General features: G+C 50.5%; 5 protein-coding genes and 3 non-coding genes across 8 annotated transcripts; 2 read left to right on the top strand and 6 right to left on the bottom strand.

Annotated features, from left to right (window-relative positions):
* Positions 1–787: 787 nt before the first annotated feature.
* Positions 788–2,539, top strand: YALI1_E15835g (uncharacterized protein; the record flags this gene model as incomplete). Its single annotated transcript, XM_503878.3, has 1 exon — positions 788–2,539. The coding sequence occupies one exon, from the start codon at positions 788–790 to the stop codon at positions 2,537–2,539; it is 1,752 nt and encodes a 583-aa protein (XP_503878.3).
* A 1,274-nt stretch (positions 2,540–3,813) lies between these two features.
* YALI1_E15804g (uncharacterized protein) lies at positions 3,814–4,635 on the top strand (the record flags this gene model as incomplete). Its single annotated transcript, XM_503877.3, has 1 exon — positions 3,814–4,635. The coding sequence occupies one exon, from the start codon at positions 3,814–3,816 to the stop codon at positions 4,633–4,635; it is 822 nt and encodes a 273-aa protein (XP_503877.1).
* A 92-nt stretch (positions 4,636–4,727) lies between these two features.
* On the bottom strand, positions 4,728–6,824 carry YALI1_E15774g (uncharacterized protein; the record flags this gene model as incomplete). Its single annotated transcript, XM_066094344.2, has 1 exon — positions 4,728–6,824. One exon carries the CDS (start codon positions 6,822–6,824, stop codon positions 4,728–4,730), a length of 2,097 nt encoding a protein of 698 aa, XP_065950416.2.
* An 87-nt stretch (positions 6,825–6,911) lies between these two features.
* Positions 6,912–7,028, bottom strand: YALI1_E15772r. The gene has a single exon (XR_002432134.3). It is a non-coding gene; the product is annotated as a 5S ribosomal RNA (ribosomal RNA).
* Positions 7,029–7,032: 4 nt separating this feature from the next.
* On the bottom strand, positions 7,033–7,124 carry YALI1_E15771r. The gene has a single exon. It is a non-coding gene; the product is annotated as a tRNA-Glu (tRNA).
* Positions 7,125–7,141: 17 nt separating this feature from the next.
* On the bottom strand, positions 7,142–7,222 carry YALI1_E15770r. The gene has a single exon. It is a non-coding gene; the product is annotated as a tRNA-Lys (tRNA).
* Positions 7,223–7,732: 510 nt separating this feature from the next.
* On the bottom strand, positions 7,733–8,425 carry YALI1_E15758g (uncharacterized protein; the record flags this gene model as incomplete). The annotated part of the gene is made up of 1 exon (XM_503876.2): positions 7,733–8,425. One exon carries the CDS (start codon positions 8,423–8,425, stop codon positions 7,733–7,735), a length of 693 nt encoding a protein of 230 aa, XP_503876.1.
* A 268-nt stretch (positions 8,426–8,693) lies between these two features.
* Positions 8,694–12,446, bottom strand: YALI1_E15718g (uncharacterized protein; the record flags this gene model as incomplete). The annotated part of the gene is made up of 1 exon (XM_503875.3): positions 8,694–12,446. One exon carries the CDS (start codon positions 12,444–12,446, stop codon positions 8,694–8,696), a length of 3,753 nt encoding a protein of 1,250 aa, XP_503875.2.
* Positions 12,447–13,906: the final 1,460 nt, after the last annotated feature.

The following is a 13,906-nucleotide window of genomic DNA, read 5'->3' as shown; positions in this document are numbered from 1 at the left end:
TCTCGCGTGAGGAGGGTAATAGAGTGTTCATCAACTTAATTTCGGTATGAGGACCGCTCCTACGCAACTACAGCGGTTTGGACCGGAGATCATGGGAGTCGTCGCACAGGTTTCTTCTGTCACACATTTACCACCCTTTGATTTTTTATATTTTCCTTGTGCATTTTCCATCCTGTTAAGGTTCAGACGTGAAGCTATGTGTGTGTATGTGTGTGCACCTGTTTTCAGACGGTGCGTGTGGCTTGTGTGTATCATGGTGTATGAAGACAAGACACCAGATTGCCGCAAGTAGGAACTCCATCTGTTATCTGGTTTGAAAGGGAACTGCAACGTGCCATTGAAGATGATTAGTGATACTTTGCGAAGTTGTTAGGACTAATAGATACCTCGATCACGCCATTGACCACTGCATCTTTATTACCACATTCTGTAACGAGACTGGTTAGTTGACATGGTCGATTTGTGCAGGTCGGTTTAGTTCCGGTGACCCCCACGTTTGAAAAGTGGGGGATGGTTGCTTTCCCACCCCCACAGCTCGGGACTTTGCTACTTGTGTAGCGGAGAAAAGGTATATGTGGTCAGAAGAGAGCGAATGGCATATTTCACGGGTTGCTGAGGATGGTGAGAGGCTGACTAGAGGCTGACCAGAGGCTGAACGGAGGCTGAACATAAGTCAACTTGTAATTGTGGCGCCTGTGGCGTTCACCGTTACCAACTAACCTTGGAGAACCTCGGTAGACAATACTGGTACAAGTACTCGTACAAGAGACTATCCAGCAATGGGTTCATGCACCGTCGGCCGAATTGCCCTGTTCTATTCTACACATCCAGTGCGTCATATGATATCGCACTGCTTGTGCTGAATACTCTTGCTCTCCCTCTTTTCCTTCCTGGCCGGACTCCGTTGAGATGCATCGTATTTAGGTTACCCCGGAATCGGAGTGCATTTATTACTCACCTATATATAACGCCGCTGAGTACTCCTTCATCTCACGACACGACAAGTATCTACACCATGGCGACTCTTCAGAAAACGATTTCCAAGACCGGAGCCGGCATCTTCATCCCCGGCGCCCAGGAGCTGACTTACAGCCAGTTCTTCGATCTCATTGGCGACTTCCAGAAACAGCTTGCCCAGGTCGGTCTTCCTCCCCAGAGTGCTGTTTCCATTGCCATCCCCAACTCTCTCGAGTTTGCCGTGACCTTCCTGGCAGTCACCTTCTCTCGATACATTGCTGCTCCTCTCAACTCGGCGTACAAAAAGTCCGAGTTTGAGTTCTACATCGACGATCTCAAGTCCAAGCTGGTGCTGGTACCCAAGGGAGCCGTGGCCCAGAACCTGGCCTCCGTTCAGGCTGCCCGAACTTTTAATGCTGCCATCGCTGAGGTCTACTGGGACGACCAGAAGAAGCGAATTGTCATGGACATCAAGGAGGGCCCTACAAACCCTCCCGTTGCCGTCCCCACCCCCGACGAGGTCTCCCCCGAAGACGTGGCTCTCGTGCTGCACACCAGTGGAACCACCGGCCGACCTAAGGCCGTTCCCCTGACCCAGCGAAACCTGTGCCGAACCATGCACAACATTGTCGACACATACAAGCTCACCAGTAAGGACACCACTTATCTGGTCATGCCTCTGTTCCACGTCCACGGTCTTCTGTGTGCCTTCCTGGCCCCTCTGGCCTCTGGTGGAGGAATCGTAATCCCTAGCAAGTTCTCTGCCTCGCAGTTCTGGGACGACTTTGTCAAGTACAAGTGCAACTGGTACACTGCCGTGCCCACCATCCACCAGATTCTGCTGAACACAAAGATTCCCCAGCCTCTGCCCGAGATCCGGTTCATTCGATCGTGCTCTTCGGCCCTGGCACCCGCCACCTTCCACCAGATTGAAAAGGCATTCAAGGCCCCCGTCCTGGAGGCTTACGCCATGACTGAGGCTGCCCATCAGATGACTTCTAACAATCTTCCTCCCGGACAGCGAAAGCCTGGAACCGTCGGAGTTGGCCAGGGTGTCGAAGTCGCCATTCTGGACGACAACGGAGACGAAGTCCCTCAGGGAAAGATTGCCGAGATCTGTATCCGAGGAGAAAACGTCACCAAGGGTTACATCAACAACCCCGAGGCCAATAAGTCGTCGTTCACCAAGAGCGGTTTCTTCCGAACCGGAGATCAGGGCTTCCTGGACAAGGACGGCTTTGTCAACATCCCCGGCCGAATCAAGGAGCTCATCAACCGAGGAGGAGAGAAGATCTCACCCATTGAGCTTGACGGAGTCATGCTGGAGCACCCTGCCGTGGCCGAGGCTGTGTGTTTCGGTGCACCCGATGAGATGTACGGACAGCAGGTGAATGCCGCTATCGTTCTCAAGAAGGACGCCAAGGCCACTGAGCAAGATATCAAGGACTTCATGGCTGATAAGGTCGCAAAGTTCAAGATTCCTGCTCGAGTTTTCTTCACCGACATTATGCCCAAGACTGCCACTGGTAAGATTCAGCGAAGATTTGTCGCCCAGAAGTTCCTTGACAAGGCTAAGCTCTAAGCATCTGACTGGCCTCAACCCCGAACATGTACATTATATTTAGCCTGTGTGTGAATTATTTTAATTGACAGAAGAGAGCCCGTGTTGCGTTGGCGTTTCTAATATGCGGCTTGTCAGAAGGTCTAGATTTCTGATTGGCACTCTCGATGGAAGATTGCCCAAGTACTTGTACCAGCACATACATGTAGTTACCGGTAAGGAATGTCAATACTTGTACAAGTACACGTAGGGCTCTGAAGCTCCGAAAGCCAGAAAAATTAACATACTAAAGACTGCTCCATGTGAATTCATCAATCTGTAACACCAAGCAAGGATCATTCGATATTCCAGCGAGAGAACTAAACTAGCGTTGCAAGGCAGTTCCAGATGTACGATACCCCATGGCTACGCAAAAACAAGTGTCTAGCTTCATTCATGGAGAATGGTTCCCCGCAATTACATGTAGTTGAGCACCCTTAGGCAATTCTTCGTCTTCCAAGTTACCTAAGGACTCGCTACGTCCCGCTCAAGTACCCCCACTGGACCCACGCTAAAAACAGTTAGCTGCAATGTAGAGCAAAACACCGTCAAAACTTGTCGCGTGAAGCGCAAACAGGGCATGAAGAACCGAGATTTTGACCTGTTACACGTTTCTAATAGTAAACTCCTCGAATGAGGGGTAAAAAGTGTGCTGCTTAAGTAGAACATTTGTTCAAGTGTAGCATGGAGGCATTTCACTAATGCACTGTGCTCCGAGGTCTCACCGAAAGTGCTCAGCACCCCCTGAATTCCCCCAAGAAGTTGATTAATTCATTTCAAGTTACTTCTACAGAGGCGAGAAACCCCCCTCGCGTGTGCTTTCTCCTTTTAGCCCCGCACAGAGGCTGCAACTCGAATGGAGTCTCTGCAGCCTAGGGTCTAGATCGGCCTAATGGTACACTCTGCACATATCCGCGGTATGCTGGGTTTGATATCTTCATGGAAATTATTGAGCAGGCTTTTAGAGGTTCATCAACTCCAGGTTCGCTTTTTATTCTTTGCACCGGCTTTACGTCATGCAAGGTTGTCATCACCCTCCCGTATACATCACCACGTATAGGTGGTCCAACCCAACAGGTGTAGATCTGTCCTCTTACCTTCCAGCAGTTAAAAGTTCCACTACTTTGGCCTGCTGCTAGCACCTCGCTAAGTCATTACCCCACAACACCCTTACGAGGCTGGAAACTCCACCCAAACAACTGATACCTTCCGCGATATATAAAAGGGATCAGCCATGGTTTGTTGGACATCACAAAATGACTACCCTCAACAACTCTTCTCATGCAATGGCCAGCGACCTTGATCTCGAACGGGGTGGTTCTACTGACAGAATCTCTCATGTCGAGAATGGCAAGGATGGCCGTGTCCTTGAAAACGGAGAGTATCTCATCATCGCCGGTACTCGATACCACAGGAACGAGTTCATGCAGGCGTTTGGAGGTACTCTGAACCCTGGATCCGCCCCTGCTCCCTCTAGAAAATTTGGAAATGCTGCTCCCATCGGTCTGTTTGCCTTCTCCGTGACAATGATCATTCTTGGCTTCTGCACCTGTGGAGTCCGAGGTATTGGAGCTCCTAATGTCATGGTTGGATGCGCCATCTTCGGTGGAGGTCTCTGTGAACTCATTGCCGGTATCTGGGAAATTGTCGCCGAAAACACCTTTGCGGCCTGTGTCTTCCTCTGTTTCTCCTGCTTCTGGTTCTCTTGGGCCATGCTCAACTTACCTATTGGAATCGAAAAGTACTACGCCACAGAAGATGAGTTTGCCCAAGCTGTTGGAGTCTTCCTCATGGGCTGGTTTGTCTTCTGTGTACTGATGACACTGTGTACACTGAAGGCGACGGTTGCCTTTTTCGTCATGTTTGTGTCTCTGGACCTCGCGGTCATCTTCCTAGCTGCTGGTAACTTCACTGGAAATCCCCGTCTGCTCGTTGCTGGTGGTTCTTTCTGCATTTCCACCGGTCTCCTGGGCTGCTGGAACGCAATGGCTGGTGTTGCAACTCCTCAATCCACTTACAAGTGGTTCATTCCCGTTCCCATCATGATGCCTGGTGCCCACAAGCCAAAGATGACTTGATTATTTATTAGAAGATTGATTTGATTACTGTAGGTGTTAATATACAAAACGGAATCCATTATATACACTACTTGTAGCTATAAATACACCCATCACCAATGGCGGACCATCAAAAGATGCTCTTCGAGAGACTGAGTCAGTCGTCTAAGCTCGTTTCGAGACAACCCCTCCTCAATCACAACCTGCTCAATGGCATGCTTGCCATTAAAGTAAGGCTTGAGGCGGTTAAACAACAAGACCACATCCTGAGGTTGGTTCTCAAGAATCTTGTTGAGCCACTTTCGCTGGGTGAGAGTGGCTCTGTCGGGCTCAAGCAAGATGGAGTCATCGATGCTGTCATCTTCGGCAAAATGGATCTCAGATGCCTCGGGAGAGTCCTTGGAAACATGACTGCTGATACTTGCAGAAAAGTGTCTATCCTTCAGCGACTCAGACGACTTTCGAGAGATGGCTAAAGGGTTAGTAAGGTTGAAATCGTTGTCTCGCTTATCTCGTGTCTGGTTCTTCACCTGCAGCTTGATCTTCTTGGAGATCTTTAGGTACAGAAAAGTGCGCAACTGGGTGACAAATCCATACTGCAGCAACCAGGCCAGCGCCCGGTAATACATGGTTTTGTGATCGCGGGAAGGAATGAGCTTGGCGAACTGCTGGGGCTTTCCCGTCGAGAGAGAGGACAGCATTCTGGGAAGAGACGGCAAGCCTGGGAACTTGACAGCAAATCGAGGTGCAAATTCATACAAAGATTCGATAGGTGCAATGGGAGACACAATGTACGAGTTTCCCTTGTTGATGGGCAGAATTGCTCGTCCTCTTCGCCAATAAATAAGATGCTTGCTGAACCCCAGGGCCTGCTCGGCTGAAATCTGCAGGTCCTGAACCACCTGTTTGAGTGGTATCCAGGGTTTTAGGTGGGAAATAAAATTACACAGAGTGTAGTCCTTCTGCGCTTCCAGGTCTGAGATGATAGACTCAGGTTCATCCAACAGCAGAAGAGCGAAATGCAGCTGTTTTGAGTCCGAATCTGAAAAGGACTCGGTGGTAAGATAGGCACCGGAGATGTGGGGCTCAGTTACCAGCGGTAAAGAGGCCATCTCTGTCTCCACGGGAATCTGGAAACTCCGCACGCTCTTGTTCAGAACAATGGATGCAATAGAGGCGTTCTGGATAGAATGAAACAGTTGTGCAATGCCATGAGCCAGAGGGCAGGTAGTGATTGTTTCTCTCCATAAATCCGCCATTCCACGCTTTTCGTATGCCGCTGCTTCTCTCAGGTGAGCAATCTGACGTAGCTGTTGCCCCACCCAATCAGACTTGGCTTGTTCTGCTCTCAAAGCCACCGCAAGTTGGGATGCAATATAAAAGTACATCTCGTCCACGCGTTGGTTGTACTCTGCCAAAGGTGGATTGACCACAAACGACACGTGGAACGACACGAGGTTAGATTTCGGCTCCTCGTCCTCCTCTCCAACCTCCTTCTCCTCCCTGTCGTACTCCTTTTTCCGTCTCCACCTTCCGTCGTCGTTCACATGCACAGGAAGACCAGTGAACACCATATCGTCTAGAGTCAACTCGAACCGCTGTTGACACATGCTCTTTTCGGGCGTCAGAATATCACCCAGAAACTGAGCATCGAATCCAAGCACCTTGTCCCATGAGTTTTCAGACAGAGAGTTCTTTCGTGAGGTGCCCTGCGAAGCTGTTGTCGTTCCATCGTCATCTGGAGTATCATCTCCAAAGTTGTAGTCGAATTCGGCCGCCGTTGTGTAGTTGCTGATGAGGTTCTTGAGGATCTCCTTTCTTCGTCGTCGGCTCTCCTTCTTGCCCTGATCCCGTTTGTTCAATCGCCGATAATCCAGAGCAGGAGCTTCCTCTTCCTCCTTGTCGCTCTCGTCGGAGTCGGACAGAATGTCGCCAAGGTCGTCTTCCGAAGACTCACTATCACCTGAAGACTCCTCGTTCTCGCGGAAGATTACCGGTGCTGCAGCTCGATACCCGTAGGACTTGGGCTTGGGCGGGTAATGAAACACAAACTGCGGTCCGGTCGAGGTCGCGCACGTGACCAGAATCGCCAACAAACATGGATTGGGGATGTTGGTCATGTCGTTCAAAGTGTGGGATAGCGCGCTTTGACCTGCACTTGGAGCTATCAATGTCCCCCCCAGACCAATTGCATATGCAAGTCGGGTCATGTGACTATCAAAAGTGCCCGTAGACAAAATATAGTGAAAAAAAGACCGTGTCCAAAAAACAAAAAAAACTACAAATATCAAAAAAGATTACAGCACCCAGGATTCTCGTATGGTCTCCCACTACAATACTAACTAGGCTCTCTGGTGCTTGACTATGGCTGATCGGACGGGAAGCCGTATTTTCACCAGGATATGGCCGTAACCACAACTCCGATACGGGGAATCGAACCCCGGTCTCCACGGTTCTCAAGAAGACTTCTTGATGAGAGCGTGATGTGATAGCCCCTACACTATATCGGAAATTGAAAAGCGCAAATAGCCCGACGTGGGGCTTGAACCCACAGCCTTGAGATTTCTTGTATAAGAGTCTCACGCTCTACCGATTGAGCTAGCCAGGCGGACGCTGAACACAAAGTGTTTTTGTACCAGAGCCGTTGTTTTCTGATTATGTAATCAGAACAAACTAAACCAACCTCGAGTCTGGATAAGACATGAAACGATTGATATGATTTCTCGATCTGTTAAGCCATGATTTCACTACCCAGGGACCACGACAATGTCATCAACTAGACGAAGGCGGTCGAAAAAACAAACCGACAGCCCCGCCTCACAGCGCACACATCGCCCAAGATTCAGAAGTGTTATGATTTATTGGAACGCCAATAACCCGCTTTACTAGGTATATATAGCTGTAATGAATTCATTAGAATTAAAAAAAAAAAAAAAAAAAAAAAAAAAAAAAGAATATGGAAAAAACAATGTCAACCAATAACTTATTATGACTCATTGACGCCCTGACGGTATTACTGTAGGTCGCTCTTATATACCACGACCCGTGATTCCCCATCCCATAACCTGTCTGTCTATCACTCTATTATAGTATTCTACAAGCTAAATATACACTCCATCTATCTCAAGTTAGCCAATGTAGGGCAGATGGGAAGGATTTGCTTTTCAGGAGTGGATGGCGGAGATTGTGTTCCAGCCGACCGACGTGTTCGCGTCTTGGATGTGGGTGTGCCGCTCGAGACACACACTTGTAGGAAAGTCCTTTGTTCCGGCCGTGTTCTCTTTTCATAATCACGAGTCTGTTGCAGGGCTGCCTCAGCGTACGAGTAGTTGTCGTTCTCTTTTTCTTTATTGGTGTCACCGGAACCATTGAACAACCAGGTGTCTCTGTCCTGTTCCAACGCTTTCAGTAAATTAGTCCAGTCTAGACGGTAGAAGTAGTGGATGAGCTTTTCGAGCAGGAGGGCAGTGACATGGTTGTCCCGCACCTTGTCGAGGATATCAATGGGTAGATATCTAATAATAGCCCCGGCTTTTCTGAAGACCGGAACTGAGGTATCCAGAGTTTTGAGCAACGCCACAGTGGTATCGAAGTACTTGCTTAGTGATATCTTTTTGTGCTCGTACTGTTCTCGAGCATCCTCCAACAACTGAAAGGCAGATCTCTTGGAGTCCTGGTAGTACCCATCTGATTCGAAGTCGTAAAACAGGTCGTCTGGCGGGTTCAACAGAGTCGGAGAGGAAAGTGACAATGGGTTGACAACAGAGCTGTAGCGGTATCCTGGGTAGTTGTAATGGTATCCGGAGTTCATATTGTCGATTTAAAAAAGAATTGACGTGCTTATGAAGTTGCACAAGTCCCGGTATCGTATGTACAAGTACAAGTATTGATCAGCGGTGGACTTTTATCACCTAAATAACCCCGCCTTACACCCCACTACACAAACTATGCAACTACTGTATGTACTGTACAAAGTACTCAGTATCGTGATTCTACAAGAAGTGGTTCATAACATACATAATTCATTCATCAATCAAATGAGAGAGAGATATAAATAAATAAAGACCCAGTAATGAAACTTACTTGGGCTCGACAATGCAAGATCGTCGCCACAGCCCGTTACTGTCTTCACTGATCAGACTCTGAGCACGGTCCATCTCCATGTGGAGCCACTGCTGCAGTTCCTTGACGGGCTGAAGACGGTAGGGGATCTGGAATCGCTGGATCTCGCCAATGATCTTCGCGGTTCGAGCATGCTTGTCAAAGTTGATGACAGACACGGAAGGCGCATGTCCATCGCCTCCTTTAGGAATGTACAGACGCTTGTCGGCGTTACCTTCCTCGATGAAGGTCAGGTCGGTCAGATAGACACCAAGGTAAGGCACACAAGGAATGTCTTGCTGCCGGATTCGAGACCGGTACGCCACAAAATTCTTCTCGGGCAGAACAATGGCCTTGAGAGACGCAAAGAGGGTCTGGTACCGAGGAGACAGCATCTCCCACGTCTTTCGAAGTCGCATAATGGACACCGACTGAAGAGCACTGACAATGGTGAGCAGTGAGTTGAAGTTGCCCAGCTCCAGGCACTTGTCGCCAATCCTGATCCACTGCTTGAGAATGTTCTTTCGCTGCTTGGCGTTCAGCCCGTGACGCAGAATGGAGTCTCCCACCAGAGCACTGAGCTTGTTGGTGTTGAGAGTCATAGCTCCAATGTTCTGCGCGTTGCCGAGCTTTCGCTTCTTGCTGGCGAAGTTGAGGTCCATAAACTCCTCCGTTTTGATCTTACAAAACAGCTCATTGTCAATGAGAGTCAACTGTCGCGCAATGTCAAAGGCATCGAAGCCAACGATTGAAATAGTGGCCTCGGGCGAAATCACATTTCGAAGGGCAGCCCAGTTGGGGTTGGAGGTCAGAGAAGCAGTTCGTCGATTGCCAGCATCAGATGCAGCGTTGGCAACGTTGTCGAAAAATCTGGTGATCATCGTCAGCTGAGACTTGCTCACGTTGCTGGAAGGAACAGCTCCAGAGTTATAGATGGACATTGCAGGACGACCGGTGTTTGCTACAGCAACCCACTTTTGGATGGGAGGCTTGTAATTGGGATCCTGGGCCTTGGTCACCAAAGTTTTGAGCACAGTAGCGGAGTTGTTGTGCTCCTTGGCCAGAGTCTCTGCGAAAGATCGCATCAGTGGAAGAGCCTCAGCGTCGCCAGCCTTCCAGTACGACTCGAGCCACTGCTTGAAGGTGTTGAACACTCGGATGACGACATCCTCGTCGGGCTTCTGAGACCGTTCAACCAGAAACTCAGCAAGCTCAATGGGAGTGCAGAAGCGTCGGAAAGACAGGAAGAAAACGGACACAAAGAAAGGGTCGACGGTCGAGGTGATGTGCTTCACAAGAGCCTGGATGGAACCTCCCTGAATCTGTCCCTGGTCACCGACAATGAGCTGGTCCTCCACAGAAACAGCGGCAAGATTATTGCTGGCAGGATCAAACGTCGACAGATCCACAGTGTCGTCATCCGCCGAAGCCATGGTGATTCCACTGACATCGCCGACCTCCTCGCTGATGAGAACAGCCTCACCCTGGCTCATTGGAATCACATGAGGCAAGGGAGGCAGCAAAGAGGCGTGCTTCTCTTTGTCTCCATCTTGCACCTGTTCTTGTCCCAGTTCGTTTACAGCCGTGTTATCATCATCGTTACCGACTGTGGAGTTGCCTTCATCTCCTTCCTCGTCAATCACGACGGATCGACGAAGACGAGCAGCCGATGTCAGCTTGTAATAAGGCTTGTCGACAGTCGCAGTGCTCTCTGTGGAAGCGTTCGAATGCATGGTTAGCTGGGTCGTATCGTCAGTGTCAGCAGTGGAAGGAGGAGCCTCCTCCTCGGCTTCGGAAGCAGTAGACTCGCCGACTCGAGCAGAGTCAGGTCGTAAGTTGTAGAACGAGTTGATAGTCACGGTAGTACCTCTGAGGTCGGGGTAGGGTCTGTCACTGCTCAGCTGGAAGTCACCAGTGGACTCCAAGACAGACTTGGAGCGAGAAACACACTCTCCAGCTGTCTTTGCACACTTGTTGACCACACGCACAAGCTCGTTGGCGTACTCGGGGGTAGCGCCCTCATCAATCACAAGCTCTCGAGTGGTGGCACACAACTTGGTGGCCAATCGGTATAGCCTGTCCTTGGTGGCTTCTAGTTCAGCTCGTCGAGTACGGGGAGTTCTATTGGAAACGTCCTCAGTGGCGGAAATCAGAGCTCGAGAAGCAACGATACTCTTTCGGGCGATGTACAGAATCTGGGATGAAATGGTCTGGCCGTCATCCTGAGACGTGTCGAGCAAATTGAGCAGACGCAGAATCAGACTTAAGTATGCCATCAGGGCGTCATACACCTCGTCCAGACGAGCATTGGCAAAGGGGGCAGTCTTGTGAAGAACAACAGACTGACGAGAGTCTTCGCCTGTGGCTGAATCCTTTCTAGGAGACGATGGAGGCCCAGAGCGTGAGCTTCGACCAGAAACACGTCCATGGCTGGACGTGCTGGTATCGGAACGCATGCTCTGAGAGGATGCAACGGAGTGTCGCGCCGTTGCATCCAGCGAGTTGCCTAGAGATGAGCCGTACTTGTCTCGCTTGAGATTGTAGATGTCGAGAAACACGACAGCTCGACACACCACGTTGTAGCAGCTTTGAACCAGCGATTGGATAAGTGCGTCGTCAGTCGAGTTCTTAGACTCCCGGGCCTGTCCCACAAACACGGCTAGTTCGGCAAGTAGCATCTTTCTGAATTTTTTCGTCGAGTTGGAGCTTCGTACGGCTGGGGAGTCACGTGTGAGGGCACCGCAGGCCTGAAGTAATGCTCGGACGCCTGCAATGACCGAGTTGACCGAGTTTTGCGAAAAGGTGTGGCCGTTCTTTGTAGGGTGACATTTGGGGTTGGTAGCAAACTTCTGCACGGCTACCAGCAGGGCATTTGCTTCTGGGTCCTGGAAGGGCTGGAAGAAGTTTGTGGGTACCCAGCCTCGCTCACCAGTGTGTAGCAGAGTGGCGTCTCCCCATCCGGACACGTCCATGCCATGTAGCAAAATGCAGTCTGTCTGTTTAAAGGAGAGACAGACAGAGTCCTTGTCGTGTGTCTCGAGAGAGCGCGCGTCGAACGCGTGCACGGCTCTGAGAAATGGGTACATGGAGTTCATTTCGGACGTTGCTGCGGCCGAGGCGGTGGCTGCGGATGCTGTGATTGTCGCCGAGGTTGTTTCTGTTCCGTCGGGCGAGCCTGGGGTAGTTGAAAGCTCGCTGATGTTTTCGCGCTGCTTGATTTCCTTCTTTGTGATCTTGCGCGGGTCTGCGGGTGCCTCCTTGGAGTCGAAAAAGACCGAGTTCAGCGAGTTGCGCGACTCAATGTCGGTCGCGTTGGAGTCGTACGAGGCCACCGATGTTTGTCGAGACGACGGGGGCGACTGTGTGTCTGCGCCCTGTTGCAGCGAGTCCGGTGGCGACTCGATGTTGATGGACGACGTGTAGTTGGAGCCTGCCGTTCGAGGAGAGCTCTCCATGTCGTTGTTGAGTGTGTTGTGGGAAGAAGAGGTGGAGTTGTCAAGTTGAGTTTGGGAAGCTTGCTCCAAACCTGGCGATGGCGGAGGCGTTTCGAGGCCAGGGTCGGTTTCCTTCTTGCGCTGGTGTTTGAGAGCGGCGTTGTTGGCGGCTTGAATCAGCGATCTCCGCTTGAGCATTTTCTGGACGGGGTCTGACGGTGACTCTGAAAAGTCAAACGACTCAGACGAAACAAGTTTGTTCACGTTCAAGGGCGGGATGGGATGCTCTAGATCCATCTGTGTTAGTTCTGGGGTGGCTATTAATATCTACGAGAACGTCCGCCGGATTTTTCACCTGTTCGCGACCGTGTCAGAATTGCATGACCGTTGTCGCCAGAGCTGTTTGTTCCGTTGTTCGGTGCTGTACTGTGCTCTCACGCCGCGCGTGTCTACCCCTGAGATACTCACTTTCCGATTCACTTGGTGTAGGGCGTGGGGACCGAGGGTAGGGTCGTGGGTGCGGTCGGGGTGCGGTTCGTAGGCGCGGTAGTGGTGTAGATGGTCTCGAATGGGTCTCGAAAGGTGTGTCGAAAAAGAAAATTACCAAGAACACGCCAATGAAGGGTGAAACAAGGAGTCGTTCGTACTGCACCTCTTAGCACTTTGATGCGGTGGGTGCGAAACCTTGTTGTGGGGGGTGATTGGAAAAAAAAAATCACTAAAAAAGAAAAAAAACCAATCTTGACTTTAGCCATGCACTCTCTCCAAACTGAGAACGCGCACGCTCTGTGGGAGGATGCGAGTCGACAAAGTCAATCACACAAGCTCCAGCTCGTTGCTTTTTACGAACTCTGTCGTTTTGGCGAAAGTCTGTCCGTCAATACGTCGGGCTGAGAGCATGGTTTTTTTTTTCTTGAGGGTCGCTGACGTTGCCAGGCCCCTCACACGAGCTGCCTACGTGAGCAGCAAGATCCAGTAGTGGGGGGAGCTAGTGGCAACAAAATGCCAGTACGAGCAGCTGGTTGCATTTGCAGTAACTGCTTGTTTGTTCTTTTCTTTCTTCACACTCGGGAAATTACTTTCAACTGCTTCTTCCGACCTCTGTCTTTGTTTGCCCAACTTGAAGATCTATCCCTGGCTGCCACTTTTGGAGTCTCTGCCCGTTTGGGACAAGATGGATAAACAACTGGCGGCAGACTCTCCGGTCGTCCCATAAGCAGAGGCACCCGCCTTGACAGCCCCATGGTTTCCAGACTAGGGCCGCTACATGAAGCGCCACGCTAACCACTAGCTCCAAAGTTTGCTGCTGGTAGGCTAGTCTGGGGCTTCCAGCGACGCTTGGAACGGGCACAATATCAGTTGGACGAACCTTGATGTTGTCTAAAAGCAATAATCTTGGCGTCTTCGGCTTCGCAGGAGATTGGCAGGCCCCAGGGGGGATACCTTGTCTGTTCCTGTGTAGGAGAAGCAGAGGGGAGCCATCTGTTGTTGCACTGGTTTCGTTGCATGTCAGATATTGCCTAGACAGACGGAAGCGACAGTAGCGTCAGATTACAGCCCATTGGAAGATGACAGCTCAATCTCTCGATCTACAGAAAAGGGTATGTACATGACCTCTTGATGGTCTCTTTTTCTTCCCCATGTACGGCGGTGGAAAAGCGATAATTATGGGATAATTATCTGCGGACGGTGAGATACACACGATGACTCCGGGCCCAGTGTCTCAGCTGGGTTTCACGCCTGAAACGCTGTGTGGG

The sequence above is a fragment of the Yarrowia lipolytica genome, chromosome 1E (assembly GCF_001761485.1).
Source record: "Yarrowia lipolytica chromosome 1E, complete sequence".
NCBI classification, from domain to species: domain Eukaryota; kingdom Fungi; phylum Ascomycota; class Dipodascomycetes; order Dipodascales; genus Yarrowia; species Yarrowia lipolytica.
The sequence above is the reverse complement of the archived record's forward strand: the minus strand, read 5'-3'. Positions and strand labels throughout refer to the sequence as shown.